This window comes from Ciona robusta, chromosome 1 (assembly GCF_009617815.1).
Source record: "Ciona robusta chromosome 1, ASM961781v2".
NCBI classification, from domain to species: Eukaryota; Metazoa; Chordata; class Ascidiacea; order Phlebobranchia; family Cionidae; genus Ciona; species Ciona robusta.
Window position 1 is genome coordinate 3,100,084 of NC_143235.1, and position 16,251 is coordinate 3,116,334.

At 37.1% G+C, this 16,251-nt stretch overlaps 1 protein-coding gene across 2 annotated transcripts; it reads left to right on the forward strand.

Moving 5' to 3' along the window:
• Nucleotides 1-559: 559 nt before the first annotated feature.
• LOC149741398 (transcription factor COE1-like) lies at nucleotides 560-11,344 on the forward strand. Of its 2 annotated transcripts, none has more exons than XM_089876227.1 (15): nucleotides 560-710; nucleotides 2,135-2,294; nucleotides 2,764-2,827; nucleotides 3,189-3,244; nucleotides 3,643-3,716; nucleotides 4,027-4,095; nucleotides 5,580-5,661; nucleotides 5,913-6,030; nucleotides 7,872-8,002; nucleotides 8,555-8,681; nucleotides 8,877-8,965; nucleotides 9,152-9,422; nucleotides 9,518-9,751; nucleotides 10,611-10,790; nucleotides 10,945-11,344. In XM_089876227.1, the coding sequence occupies exons 1-15, from the start codon at nucleotides 628-630 to the stop codon at nucleotides 10,962-10,964; spliced, it is 1,758 nt and encodes a 585-aa protein (XP_089732353.1). In that variant the 5' UTR covers nucleotides 560-627; the 3' UTR covers nucleotides 10,965-11,344. The 2 variants fall into 2 exon arrangements, with proteins under 2 accessions (XP_089732353.1, XP_089732432.1); XM_089876306.1 differs by having other exon boundaries at nucleotides 9,152-9,413.
• Nucleotides 11,345-16,251: the final 4,907 nt, after the last annotated feature.

Consider the following 16,251-nt stretch of genomic DNA (forward strand, 5'->3'; position numbering starts at 1 on the left):
GATCGTCTCTGCGGATTTCGCAAATAGATTGAGTTGGAGATAGGTTCCCGACCGGGATTTCGACTAATTTGCAATGTTAGTTATTAATCAAGGTGACAGTCAGGAGTTAAAGTTAATTTACCTTTTGAAAGGGCAAAAAGATTTTCGAAGTAAATTGATTCCGTTAATTGTAACTCTTAAACGCAAACCGATAAACGACGCCATTTTGCTTTTCATTGAGAAACTAACCATTTAGGCATTCTATAATTAAAATTAAATGTTTTTAAAATCTGTAACTATCTGTAATAAACTAGAATTATTTATTTCAGTTAAAATTTTAATTTAAAACAATAATTTTATTATTTCCTTTATTCATCCTAATGATATTGGTATAGAGAAAACGATGTTTTTATTTCCATAAAATTTTATTTCAGAAAAGTCATTTTGTTCAATTTAAAAAATTCCTTTATTCTAAAAAAATGCCCAAAACAAGTTCTTTATTTCTTAAAAACTATCCTAAATAAAAAAATCCACGTTTTAATAAAATGTATAAAATTGAAAACTATAAAAAGATGACTTATTTTTTTACCCCAACGTGATTTTTCACCAGATACCTTAAGTGTTATTTTATTTGTAAGTAATATCCAAATGGCAACAATGGCGGGACCTCAGTTATCGGGGCCAGCAGTGAGAGGATGGATGCAAACAACGTTAGTGGAACCGATGCCAAAGTAAAAATTTCACTTTTATTTTCATATTTTTCATATTTTACATTATTTACTTTTATTTTAGTATATTTGATTTTTTTCATATTTTACTATATTTGATTTTAGAGTATTTAAATCTGACCGATATTTGTGTTTGTTAGAGATACAATAACAACACGATTCTTTTATGGTGAAGTGGGGAAATACGGTACACCTTTTCATTATATTTTCTGTCTCATTTGGCAGTTAAAAAGAACATTGAAAGAGTTAAAACCGTATCCTCATGGCTCCCATAGACCGTTATTAAATGATAAAAACACGATCGGAATGTTGGCATATAATGTGCTATAAAGGTGTCCCATCTTTTCCCACAGTATACTTCATATTTTCTTGTCAAAATTGCGGAAGAAGCCTCTTTCGCATGCTGTTTTAAAACATTTCAACGTTTTACCAATTTTTACACTTTTAAACATCTTGGTTTAATGTTTTTATTCACTGGTACCGCATTGACTAAAAACAGTATGGAAACTGAAAATCCGTAAGTGTCGCAGTTATATTGACAGGTAGAGAAGTTAACACTGTGACCCTTGTAGGCGCCACGCGAAGCGTATTGCTAACATAGGAAACCAAGTTAAGAGCCCTTTGGGAAACTGTGTATTGCTACTATCTAAGCATTAATTTGCGTTGGGGTCTTGGGATTTTGATGCAGGCCGCTTAAAGTTCTCAGTGATTGAAAAACTTCAGTAGTGTAACGCTCATGCTGTAGTTGAAGCCACGTAGCAGGTTTTGTTACAAAAGTACATTAGATCACTCTCGTCAAAGCAGAGTAGTTTATATAAAGGAAAGGTTTCACAAAGATTTGCTTGAAAGTTAAGGATACAACAGCAGAGTCAATCGATAGTTAGCGTGACCACAAATCGAAGAAATTGATCAAAGAACAGTTAACACAAGAATTAAAGCGGAATCCGTCCAAGTTTCGGCAACAGCCTGTCTTAATCAATAGTTAAACGGCAGCAATAATAGGAAAGGTGTGTAGCGTCCATGCATCTACAAATCCGAATAAAAATACGACAGACGCCATTTTGTTTTAGTTTAACATGCAAAGAAGAAGTATATCATTAAAATAATACAAAACACCGAAGTTTTTTAAAAAATAGCTATCCATCGTTTATTAAACTACGTACATAATGAATAAGCGAAGAATAATTTTAAATCGGCATTAAATACTTTAAATAAAATAGGAATTTTCAATGTGAAACTATATTTCTAATAACGTACTACATTGTTTACAAATTAACGTCGATTTTTGACAACTATACAACCATGTTTAATTTTTTTTAGGACTTTAGACTTTTGCCTTTTGTTTTAAAATTTTAAATGTTTTTAGTGTTTTAAATTTTCTATTTTTTTGTCAAATTTAAGAGCTAAATTTACATCTTTTTTTACAGCGGCAATGTTGGTCTACATCGGGCACATTTCGAAAAGCAGCCGCCAAACAACCTTAGAAAAAGCAACTTTTTCCACTTCGTGCTTGCCCTGTACGACAGACAAGGGCAGCCGGTGGAAATTGAGCGAAGTGCTTTCGTAGGATTTGTGGAAAACGAAACCGTGAGTGTATTTATTTGTTACAAAACTTCTAACAACATAATTTACATAGAGTACTGTGGGGTAAGATGGGACACCTTTACCACATGATATCGAAATATCCTGATCGTGTTTTAAACAATTAACAACGGTCTGTGGGTGTCGTAACGAATACGGTTTTAGAATTTTTGAATGTTTCTTTTTGTTAAAAAGGTGTCTTATCTTTCCCCAACCTACCATGAAGTAATAAGGCGCGTTTTTTTACAAAAAACAAAAAAAAGCATTTCTATCTTGTATTTTTGCTTTAAAAACACGCATACATTAGGGAAGCTGAATTTCAGCCAGAACTAAGTAGCAAATTTGTTTTCTTGTAATTTGTTTTTAGACTTCTAGTCCGACACGTCTGTATTGCATACACCACCACCTACTCACAATGTACCATAAATAAGATGTATGCGCCATTTTAATTAAAAGTTGAATTTTTTTTAAAAAGGAGATCGCCGGCGAAAAAACAAACAACGGGATCCAGTACAGACTCCAATTGCTTTACCATAGCGGTAAGATTCAAAACACACCTAAATGTTCAATATGATATTTCAATATAAAACATTACATCATGGCGTTTGTCTGGTATTGGTATGAGCCAAAGATGGGATCCCATTAGCTGGTGACCGCATATAGCATCGTAATCGTACACCCGGGAATAGCCTACAGTCCCATAGGTAATAAAGGCAGAAGTCGAATACTGTTGATTAGTACAGAATAAATTATTGGGCTCGATAGAGAATCGACCTGCTAAGGTTATGAGATAGCGCCAGTGCTGCGCAACGTATTTGGAATAGAAAACACTGTTTTTTTACACGGAAACACTGTTCCAAATGACACACTTTTAAAAATGATGCCATTTTTTTTTAATAGGCGTACGGACAGAACAAGATGTATTCGTCCGTCTTATCGACTCTGCAACCAAACAGGTATATATATCACGAAATGGAAACAATTAAACATTCTTGAATACAATACTTTAATTGTCCGGCTGTGTTGTCTATTGTATTATATAGTAGGGCGGGGGAAGGTGGACACCTTTTCATTTTGTTTTATCGTCCAATTTATTAGTAAACAAAAAACATTTAAAGAATTGTAAACCTGTATCCTCACGACTACCATAGAAGGTTGGTAATTGTTTAAAACACGATCAGGATATTTAGAAATTATGTGCTAAATGTATCTCGGCTTCCCCCACCCTACTATATCATAAACGTCCGATCTGAATAGAATATGCCAAATTTTCTAATATAACGTCCTTAACACATACGGTTAGTTTCTACCGTGTACTTTAACTTCTGAAACAACAACCTAACTTTTGATACAGTCAATTACGTACGAAGGACAAGATAAAAACCCAGAAATGCGACGGGTTTTGCTCACTCATGAGATCATGTGCAGGTAACTAATTCTTTCTTAACTAAATGTAACCGCATTTTCTTAAATTTGAGGCATATATAGAAACGCATAATTTTAGAGATTTTTTTACAACATTTGGAAAAAAGGGAAATGACTGTTTTTGCTACAATTTTTATCTTTCTAATTGATAGTGGACATCGTGTGACAGTTTTTAAATTCGTTTAAACTATATAGAATTCAATCTCCGTATTAATTTAACCCAAATAAAACTAGCATTGTATATCTCCTCCTACACGTTATTAACTGCCTAAACGTATACCCCAAAAATAATTAAATGGCGATTATTTTTCAGCCGCTGCTGTGACAAGAAGAGTTGCGGGAACAGAAACGAAACTCCATCCGACCCAGTGGTGATTGACAGGTACATTTGACTGGCGTTTCCCCCGCCTGACAGTTGCCCAGAGTACCTGGGAGTGTAAAGTGTAAAGATTTCTGCTTTTAACGTTTCAACGCGGTGGACGGCTGCACCCCTGGGAGACCAAACGGTTGTTTACTGCGATTAATGTTTTAACTTTTGGCAAAGTCAACCAAGTTGGTCTCCAAATGGATTTTGCGGAATATACACTGAACGTCGGGCCGCCCGATGGCATTTTTGCGCCAAATAACCGAATTTAAAACAGAATAAGCGGCCATCGAAAGATTACTCCAGGGAAATCGTTAATTTTGAACCATAATACGTATATTTAGGTTGCGTTAAAATTCATATCCCCGCTGGGAGAGAATTTTACGGTAAACACTGCTTTGGATTAACGCGAAACGTCTGGCAACACTGCGGCATATGGCGATGTAGGTTTGTTAATTAAGATTTTTAGCGAGACTGACAACTTCACCCTATTTGCTCAATACGGAGCGCGCGACGCAAGGAAATTGGATTCTAAATTAACGTTGATTGGGTTTGCTACCATGAACAATAAGAGCACGAGTTCTACTGGAGCTTTGCTTTTGCAAAAACCCAGTACTCTTTGGCAAAGCGCCTAAAAACCTTATGCTGCACACTATAGTGGTGTTGTGGACTCGGCGAAACATGGGAGCTGGTCATGGCATATTACCGACGTCTAATCCAGGAACGAAATATGGAAGGCTGCATGAATTATTAATAGAACTGACAAGTTAGAACGGGCAAGTTTTTGAAGCGCGCACGTGATTCAGCAGCAGTTTTAATCATAACAACTCTCAGCGCCACTGTTTCAACAGTCTTACTCGGCAAAAGACGATTTGTGGTCGCTCGCTTCGTTAACGTTTACTGGCAAGGCCCTTGCGTTGAAATCACTGGGCAGCTTTAATTAAGGATGGTAGAAAATCGATTGGAGACTCAGCGTAGCAACCGTGGGCCATGCAAGCTTTCGTAACTTGCCATTAAGCCGTCCTTTTCGACGAAAACACATTAGGGTCCAGGAATTTATGAATCGTCATCCGTTTCAACTCTCGCAGCTGTTGAGCTGGATGTTTGTATTCGCGATCGTTCAGTGTCGTCATAATGCATTTCAAACCGCTTTACTGACGTATTTCCATCTATGTATAACGCCAGCAAACGGGTTCAAGATTTGAACTCAACCAATAAACGTTCAACCCTTCTCCTTATAATCAGGATAACGCATCAGCATTGCTGAATAAGCAATGATCGAATATCATACACACATGTATGTAAAGTCTTTAAATAAACTGAGAATTCTGGCAATTTTGGAATGTTTTCGACGTGATACAGTGTAACTAAGCAAAAGTAATAACTTATAACGTTTTTTTTTTCGCGCTTAAAATTCGGCACGCCTTTGCGAAAATAAAACTATGTGTAACCAGTTCCTTACTCCGTCTATTTTAAAATGTTACCCCTTTATCTATTTTCAGATACTTCTTAAAATTCTTTCTCAAGTGCAACCAAAACTGTTTAAAGAATGCTGGAAATCCAAGAGACATGCGAAGATTTCAGGTACAATCTATAAAACAGTACGCTTTGCGACAGTTGAAAGTATTTTGTCTAGATTTTGTATACTAACTATGTATCAGAGTTCGCCTAATCTTTAAAAACGGCTTAAAACATTAATAAATTCACGAAATTCGCTTGTAAATGTTTCTTAATGAAGACATCAACTTTTTATGAAGACATCAAGCTATCCTAAGAAGTCATAGGACTCGATATCATTTTGATAAATGACTATTTGAATTCAATTTGTGTTTCAGGTTGTGGTCTCAACAACTGTGCATGTTGACGGTCATGTTTTAGCTGTGTCTGACAACATGTTCGTGCACAACAACTCGAAACATGGACGTCGAGCGAGAAGGGTCGACCCATCAGAAGGTAATTTTTTTTGTACTAACTAGTATAAAAACGCCGGGTGATTAAAAACTAATAAACGAGTGCCACCTGTCCATTAATTTGGACATAAATGAATCTTTTCCAATGTGGAAAAGAGTTTCAAAACATTTTAAGACAAAAAATGCATCTTTAACAAAGTTTTGGCTCATAGACGTTCACAAACAGACATAACTCGCAACCACAAAACTTCCCAATGATTTCATAACCGCCGACAAAACTAATAGGAAACCAATTGCAAATAAAATTTTTGATGATTCGAACGTCTTAATACGAAGAGCGTATTCCCATATCGATAAGGTTAACCCAGATTCAAAATTCGGAATGTTAAATGAATCCCAAAAGGAATATACAGTTACACAGCTCTTAACGGTTCCTACCCACGCTACAGTTACTAAAGATCGAACATATTTGTGTCGCCATATGCCAGCAAACGAAGTCATAATATCCGTATCTTATTTCATAGATCGGCCCTTCATAATTGTTCATACCCCTTACCTTGGGAATTAGGCAACTGATGGTATAAGCTTTTGCAGAAGCGCGGGAAAATTACGCAGACTGCGCAAACAAATATAAATAGCATACTGTAGTTTCGTATGCTTCAACCAAACGTCTGTTTGTTTCTAACGCTCAGCACATGTTACTGTCAGTCACAGGGGAAAGTCCGCGGTCAGGACCTAATGGCTCGTAACGTCTTTGAATATAGCCATCAAACGATTATCTCGAATGTGGGGTAATGCAGTTGCTGCAGTATGATCGGTATCTATATAAAAAATACAAGCTGGCAAACTTTAGAGTATGTGGGTTAAGATGGATCATATTTTTATCCCTTTTATAGTAAATGGAAGTAACCCAAACTAATTACAGAAATATTTAACCATCGCGATTCCAAAAGATCGTGTTAAAAACGCGATTATAGGAAGAATACGTTAATCATACCCAATAGTACTATACGCTTTCGTTTGTAAATCTTAGGCCTCTTGGTAGGAATAGGCTACCCTCTGATGACGAGAAACATTTTTAGCGGGCTGTCCTTTTTGTTTTGCGGCCGGGCACTCGCAATTATTAACACATCGATAATGATGCTACGTACTATCACGCATGAGAACGACGATGCTCTAAGGGATGCACCTCTAATCAATATCTCGAAGCGTAGTAGTAGGTTTGCACCCCTGTGACTGCCCCATGGGATGGACATGCAGGTTCAATCTTTTAACTGGTACACAATCGAAGTATTGAATCTGGTTGCGTGTCTTACATGGGGTTAATTTGTGCGGTAAATGCGGTACGGATCGTTCTGGCCAAGACTGCTCCAAGTTTCGATTGAGTGTTAGCGGAACAGGTCGATTTTATGACGATTTTAAGACCGTTTTTACCAATTCGACAAACACATGATTACGAGTTAAAGCGCGCTCAAAAAATAATCTATTGCAGAAAAAGTATCATATAGTTGTTATACCACGTATGCGCGATTTGGAGACTAAACATTCGACCTACGGTCTAATATCCCGATTCGTTTCTAAATGTGGTACACACGTGTACTAATACTATTGCCAAATTAAAATGATATTTTTTAATCTGATTCAAGATTGCGTGATCTCAGTGGTATATATTTAAAATAATACGACGAATATGCTATATAGAGCCGAATATGTAGCTACCCAAGCATGATCATTGACCATCCTGAACGAAAACACTTTCCAAACAGTATAGCTTACACCAGAATACTTTTAAAAAAAAACCAATACAATCTCTACATGCCTCAACTTTGCCGTGGCGATACAGCAACATTTTCGACGTGTAGCCTAACTGTGACATTATTTCAGCTTCGCCAACTATCAAAGCAATCAACCCAGCTGAGGGTTGGACAACAGGAGGAGCAACAGTTGTTATAGTTGGAGAAAATTTCTTTGACGGGCTTCAAGTTGTGTTTGGTTCAATGGTTGTGTGGAGTGAGGTAAGAATTGCAAAGATATAGTAGGGTGGGGGGAGATAGGGCACCTGTTCATTTCGTTTTCCCGTCACATTTGTAAGAAAACAAAGAACAATCAAACATTATATAACCGTATCCTCACGACTCCCATAGACCGTTGTTACTTATTTAAGACACGAACAGGATATTTGGATAATATGTGCTAAGGTGTCCCATCTTATCCCAGAGTATTATATGTAATTGGATACTGTACGTTGGGGTAAGATGGGTTTCATTCTCTTTGATAGTCTCATTTAGTATTAAACAATGAAGGTTAAAATATCATATATCCGTGTCCTCACGACTATAAAAAGAGCGTTGGTAAGCGATGATGCATTAGGAAATACCGATTTTTATGTGCTAATGGTATTTATCTTACTTAAATTACTATATAGAAAATGACTTTGTATACTACAATTGTTGTATAATTGGCTGACAGGTTGGAGCTTTGGAAATTCATACACGTTTATGTAATGTTAAAAAGCCTATTTTCATTTTTTAGTTTGGGGTTAATAAATTTGCAACTTTGTTTTTCAGTTGATCACCCAACACGCAATCAGAGTACAGACTCCACCGCGCCATCTACCGGGCGTGGTAGAAGTGACTCTGTCTTACAAAAATAAACAATTCTGCAGTGGTGCTCCAGGACGCTTTGTATACACAGGTAAACATCAGGCAATTTGCGGAAAGCCTATGCAAAGAATGTGCATATTGCACAACAAAGAATGCGTACATTTAAAATGATTCAAAACTACCCAAACTGCATTTTTGGAAAAACAAAACGCATGTCAGGCCAAAAAAAAACAATTTTTATATATTTTTTTTACTTCGTTTAATTTTAAATCTTTGTGTTTTTTAGCGCTCAACGAACCGACACTTGATTATGGATTCCAGCGATTACTGAAGACTGTGCCAAGACACCCAGGCGACCCTGAGAGACTACCAAAGGTAATTCGAGTAAAAGTAATTGCAAGTGAACGATCTTTGCTTCGTTAGCGTCTATTTTACATGACTGATCTGATGTATCATCTAAGTTCTAATTGACGACGCTTCAAAACAACTCTTTAATTATTCATAAACATAAATTACTTTAATATGACCTCATCATGACCTCACAATGCAATTATGACGTAGGAGATTATTCTAAAACGAGCTGCTGACGTCATGGAAGCGGTGATCAGTCGGCAGTACGCCCCGCCAAGCCAAATGCCCCCGTCAGCCGGGATCACGCCTCCCGCACCCCATCTAGCGGCCGCGCCGTGCGCGCCACCCGGCAGTTTCGTTCCGCAATCTGCTAGCGCTGCCATGGCCGTGGCAATGAACGGTTACGCTGCTGCAGCGGTTTCTTCACAATTTGGCGGAACACCCGATCGGTTCGACACCGGAAGTGATTCAGGTTTGATAGGTTTGTTCGTCTGTTAACTAGGACACTACTTTTTCATGTAAAGTATTGCCCAAAACCCACTCACCCCTTTACTAACCAACCAATCTTATTAACAGGTTACTCACGAGGTAACAGCGTTTCTCCCCGCAACGGATATTCCCCCCAGACGACACCGCATAGCTTGAACAGTGGCTCAATTGGTAGCATGGTGGGGCTCACAACTGTAGGCGCAGTTCCTGCCCCAGCCCCCTACCACTGCGCACCATCCTTTAACAGTTATTCCAGCGCTTCAGGTCCCACATTCACGAACATGAACAACACGTCTCCTGGGCTTTTTTCTGGATCTGGGAGTAAGTATTAGTTAGATTACGCGGTTTGTCTGGAACTGGCATTGAGTAGAGTTAGGTTAGGAGGTATACTGTACGCGGCGGTGGTGTAGCAACTGATACGTAAAACTACTTTGCGGTAAATGGCTTCAACTTTATAAGTTGGTACGTGATACTGTTTGCGTGGTTGTAACACCACAGCATAAAGGTATATTCAAAGCCAAACGCATGGTTTTAACAATACAATGTACTTGGTCAAGTTATGAGCCTACTTCGGTTCAGTTTGCCACAATGAAAGTAGATGTCCGTTGGCCATAAACGGGATCACTATCATTGTGAAAAACTGCAGCGAACCAACAACGGTTAACTCCAATGTTAGCTTCCTATATGTGATCAAGTATCCATGCTATTATAAAACGAGTAGGTGTAGCGCCTCTATTAAATATAAAAGTGGGAAGACGGGATACCTTCAGCACAAAATATCGAAATATCCTGATTGTGTTTCAAACAATTAAAAATGGTCTGTGGGAGTCGTAAGGATAAAGTTTTATAATTTTTTAAATGAGCTTTGTTTACTACCAAATGGGACAAGGTAGTAGAACAAAAATGTGTCCCATCTTTCCCCACCCTACTATACTACTAAGTTAGGGCATTCTATCTACCACTACGATATAAATGTATGCATTTCTTTATCGTGTTTTAACAATCAACAACGCTCTTTAAGAATCGTCTTATGGTTATTTAACTCTGTTAATAAATATATTTTGTTCACTATCAAGGGGGCGGGAAGAGAGAACAAAATCATGGTCTAGCACACCCTTTTTTATATAATAAACTTTTTTTAAAAATTATGTGTTTAGTATAAAGTATAATTTATTTACAGTAATTCCACCTTCGCCCCACAACGGTATGAACCCACTCCCGTCTTCGGGGACCACACCGGGAATATTTAGTTTTTCACCTGCAAACATGATATCAGCCGCAAAGCAGAAGAGCGCATTTGCCCCTGTACATCGTCCACACAACTCGCCCAGTCCTCTAGCGCCGTCTAACGGAAATATCGGTAAGATTTCTTGCTTTGTTTTGTCGAGTATGTATTCTGCAATAAAAGTTTAAAAAATAATAAAATTTAAGTTTGACTTGCATAATACCATAACCTGCAATATTTATTGCCATAATATTCCAATTTAATCTTAACTTTGTTGTTTTTTTTACAGCACTAAACGGCTATAGCTAGAGCACCGCTGACTTTGACAACCGCTCGATGGCGACAGAGAACATTTTTACAGTCAATCACGTGACAGCTACGTAGATGACGAGTTCCAATCCATTTCTTTTGACTTTTTTTCTTGTTTTTACAAATTTTGTACAAAACTTTTTATTTCTTAGAGCGTCCCTTAAGCAAGGTGAAATGATAATCCAGTTTTAGTGTTTGAACGTTTTATAGTACCGTTGTAATACGAATCTTTGCAGACGGCGTGTTTTTGCCACATTTTCTCCCGTATTTATGTTGTTTTATTGCTTTTTGTTGTTTTTTGAATTTCAGTGTCAATCCTTTTGGTTAATCGTGGAGTGACGTAACTTGTATTTATGACGTCATAAACGAGTCACAACGGATGCGGGATACTTTGTTATATAGTCACAAAGTGTGAACTTTACTAATCTGCGTGTAATTTGAAATCCGAATCCTATAAACTACATAATGATATTAAATTACTCGGACCGGACATTAACCCGAGTAATGTCCGGTGCGAGTAATTCAACAACATTATGTACTTAATCGGACATTCGGGTTATCAAAAGGTGTGTTGTGGGGGCAAAACACATTGACGTAGGAAATTATAAGTAAAAGATTCACGATACCAACCAAACCCACATTAACAAGCTCGGGTGTCATGTTACTTTAGATGCAAGGCAAGATATCAAAGTGACTCATTTGCCAAAGTACAAACATGGCTTAAACATTATAATACAGTACTATGGGTTAAGATAGAATGTTGTTAGCATCTAAATCACATTTTCTAATCGTGTTTAAACGATTTACAAAGATGTTTTAAGAGTTATGAGGCTACGGTTACATGATTCTGTAAATATTTTGTTGGCTATACCAAATGTTCTATCTTACCCTAACCTACTGTACGGTAAATTACTTTATAAAACGAAAGTACACCGAAATACCACAGTATTTATCATTTATTTCATAGTAGGGTGGGATAAGACGGGACAACTTTAGCGCATAATACCCAAACACCCTAATCGTGTTTTAAACAATTAAGAACTGTATATGGGAGTTGTAAGGATACGGTTCTTATAATCTTTTGAATGTTTTTTTGTTTACTGCAAAATGTGACGAGAAAATAAAATGAAAAGATGTCCCATCTTCCCCCACCCTATACTATATATCGAATAATCTGCATTGTTGAATTTTACTTCGCAACAGAACTAACCGAAAAGAAACTTACAGCGGGTATTAGAACACCGTAAATTCGAACGACTAAGTTTAACTTATACTGACGAAGACACCTCTTGTTCCAGAAAGTTTGGTCTCAAATGCGGTTTATTGTAATAGTTTAGGCAAGCCCTAAACGTGCAGATTTTTGTCACGCTTTCAGCATCGGGTTGCGAAGATCTGATCAGCTATCTCTACAATTGAGTATTCATTGTAATATGAGTTAGGATTTTCAAGTAAATGCATTTCGTTATGGCCGCCTATAACGTATGGCCTTGTGTTTGTAAATATTAGATTTAGTAGAGGGGGGGGGGGAGATAATACACTTTTTTTATCCCATTTTCTCGTCTTATTTTACGGTAAACAAATTATATTTAACGAATTATAAAATGGTATCCTCACGACTCCCACATAGACCGTTGGGAATTGTTTAAAACACAATCAGGATATTTGGACAATATGTGGTGAAGGTCTCCCTTCTATACTTAAATTACCTGTGTCAAATATGAAAGCATTAGAACATAGTGCATTGTCATTTGGTGTAAAACATTAAAACAGTTAAAATAGACCAAGCCGTAATGTATGTTAAAACACTATACTAGCAAATAATTTCCCACCTATATTACAGCGGATAAGTTGGACCGCCGAGGATAAATAATTAAGCCTTATCCCATGATAAATTGCCAGTAGTCGATAAGATAGGGCGTTCCCCGAGGTATAAATATTATGGGGCAGCTTGTTATCATTTACAGTGGAAATTTTGCGCGGTAAAAAACAAATTGATATGTTTGAAAGCTGAATATATGTGGGCAAGTAATTGCCAATGACTAATTTTAGGGACGGGTAAAACCAGCTATTCGCGCGTAAAGTACAAGATCTTGCACTGTATGAAACACGTTGTATTAAAAGTGATTGTGGTGGGGAAAAATTAATTAAGCAACCACGGCGCGTGATGTAAAATTAGAGATAAACTTGTTGGTAGTGAACGCCTACGTGGCGATATCGTATTTACTGTAAATAAACTTGAAGTTTGACATTTTAACAAGAGGAACACCTTTGCCACGTTTTCCTAAAACTCGTGCGAACAAACCAATAAAAATGGGTCATTTTATGTTTTGGTGTCCTGTACAGACTGTATAGCTGTACCGGAAAAAAAATGAAGTAAATCGCCAAAGGAACCCTATAGACTAATGGCGCCTCAAGACCAATTAACTTTTTAAGCGACTTGTTATATAGTTTATGTCTTATACCTGTATAGGTTATGTACGGCGAGCTCACTGCTGCTGTTGTATGAGACGTTTGCAGCATCTCCTGACCGTGCGAGATTCGGATTAGTTTCAGTTGATTTGTCAACCTTATATGACCGCAAGTCAATCAATCGCGCCCGCAAGAAGTTCATATACGTCAATCATTTATATAATGTGCGGGGAAATTTCAGATCCTGTATACCGCGATGGGTGGATTGGTTTATAATCCAAATGTCAGTTTACCTTTAATTCCGATTCAAATCAACTTAGGAAAAAGCAAACAAACACAGCGGTTAGATTGGGCACGGTAGATGCGAAATTTGGTTTTCGGCGTCAGCTTATGAAACAATGGCGTTTCCGGGCATGCAGCTTCAAAAGCTTATACGATGTTGACTGTACATAAATAATTGGTCGTACTTCTGCAGGACATATGTATATGTGGATATATTATGTGTTTAAATGATCTAACCCCAAAGTAAATTAACATTTCCTAGAAAAAGGCGCGGTACTATTATGAAAAAGTTGTTTCGGATTTTGGGTAAATATACGTTACCACAACTACCGGTATATTAAGCATACGCCCATATAAGACTATACTAAGTCTACTGTTTCCAACCTAGCTTATAATATGTGTATTCATTCTCCTATCCATCGCTTTAAATTGATTAATTGCTGTGGTTTCAATGCTGTTAGAGTCTATAGTGTAGGGTGGGGAAAGACGGGCACCCTTAATTAGCACATAATATTCAAATATCATGTTCGTGTTCTAAACAATTAACAACGGTTTATTAATTCTTTAAATGTTCTTCCGTTTACTACCGAATGGGACGAGAACATGCGTCTCACCTTCCCCCACCCAGCTAAATCGAATAATTTTAAAGCGAAGTACAGACTAAAACCTTATGTTATCAAGCGGCAGAATATCTCAGTACAAAGCTTTAAGCACTTCAGATAAATTTTTAACCAATGACTTATAAATACAAGTGAAAGTTTAAATAAAGTAGCACTGTGGGGTAATATGGAATACTGTTAGCATAACCAAATCTCATGTCTCTCAATCATGTTTTGAACAATTAACAACACCCTTTTTGAGTTACAGGGTTACGGTTATGCAGTTCTGAGAATATTCTTTGTTTACGACAAAATGGAACGAGAGAAAAAGAATAAAAAACATGTCCCATTTTACCCCACCTTACTAAACTTTGCACTGACCTGTTTAGTTCCCAAAGCTGTTTTTTCAAACCAGGCAAACATGCATATACATTCACAACAGTCTTATATCTGGCTTGTTGTCACACTATAAGCGGTCAAAACAAAAACAGGGTGTTAGGAGGGAAGCGTCCCTGTTTTGTAATCAACGCTTATTGCACAGAGTGTCGGCGGGCAATTAAGATTTGCGAACGGCGTTCACAACACTTAGGTATGCGTGTAAGTTGCATATTGAACAACGAAGTATACAATACAAAATTGAATTCAAATTATGAGCGTTTAGTGTGTATTTTCAATCATTTATTAATATATAGTACTGTGGGTGAAGATAGGACACCTTTAGCACATAATATCCAAATATCTTGAACGTGTTTCAAACAATTAACAACGTTCAACAGAAATCGTGACCATGCTGTTTTATAATTCTTTGAATGTTCTTTGTTTACCACCAAATGGGACGGCAAAATAGAATGAAAAGGTGTCTCACCTTTCCCCACCCTACTGCATTTATGGGAACTAAAACTGTATACACACGAAACAGAACACAAAATAAATTCAACAGTGCATCAAGGTATAGGCGCTAATAATTGCCTTTTACAATGCGTCGGCACTTGCAACACGTAGTCTTACATTGCATACAGGTTTTGCGGCCTTTTTTTTCGAAAACGATTTACGATAAAATAATCCTCGTGCCTGGTCTCCGTTCAATGTGGTTACCAAAGGCGCAAATATTTATAATTGGCTGTCACTGAGTTGTACTTGGCAGCAGTTGAGGCATTACTCAAACGCTAACATGCACCGTATGCGATTAGGAGTGAGTCATGAAATAGAGTTTGCATAAATATATGACAGTGGGCGTTTTACTTTCATCTTGATACCGGCGAAATTACCGTAAAAGAAAATTATTCCCAAACCCCAAATTATGATTTTCGATGCGACGCCTAAAATACGATGGTCACATTTTTTACAGATTGAGTGTTATTGCAAAATCGGTGGAAGAAATAAGTACTTTATACCAGCATTTTTTATATATGGTGGAAGAAATAAGTACTTTATACCAGCATTTTTTACATGGTGGAAGAAATAAGTACTTTATACCAGCATTTTTTACATGGTGGAAGAAATAAGTACTTTATACCAGCATTTTTTGCCTGTAATCTTGAAATTAAAAAATATTCTGTCATTATCAGTCAAAATATTCTGTCATTATCAGTCGCCATTAGTATTAAAAGCATTTTTCGGAATCACTACGATCCATGTCGTTTAAAGCGATTCTTTACTATTGCAATATTGAAACGTTATGTATTTACTCATGTTCGAATCCAATTCAAATCAACAGGTGTGAATTTTGGAACGAAAATTTTCAAAACATTACACAAGACCGATTTTCTAGACTTTGTTATGAAACATTACCAGTGATGTGAGACCTGATACGCAGAAAAGAGCTCGAATTACGACCGTAGGCAATCTGATAACACTTTTGGCAGATCGTATCGCTATTGGTACCTTCTGCAATCATTGCATTGCGACAAATTAAAGGCTAAAACACAAAAAGCTAGAGGCGATGTACTCTGGTAGTAGCGAATATATAGAAATAATATACAGTAAAGCGAAGGAAG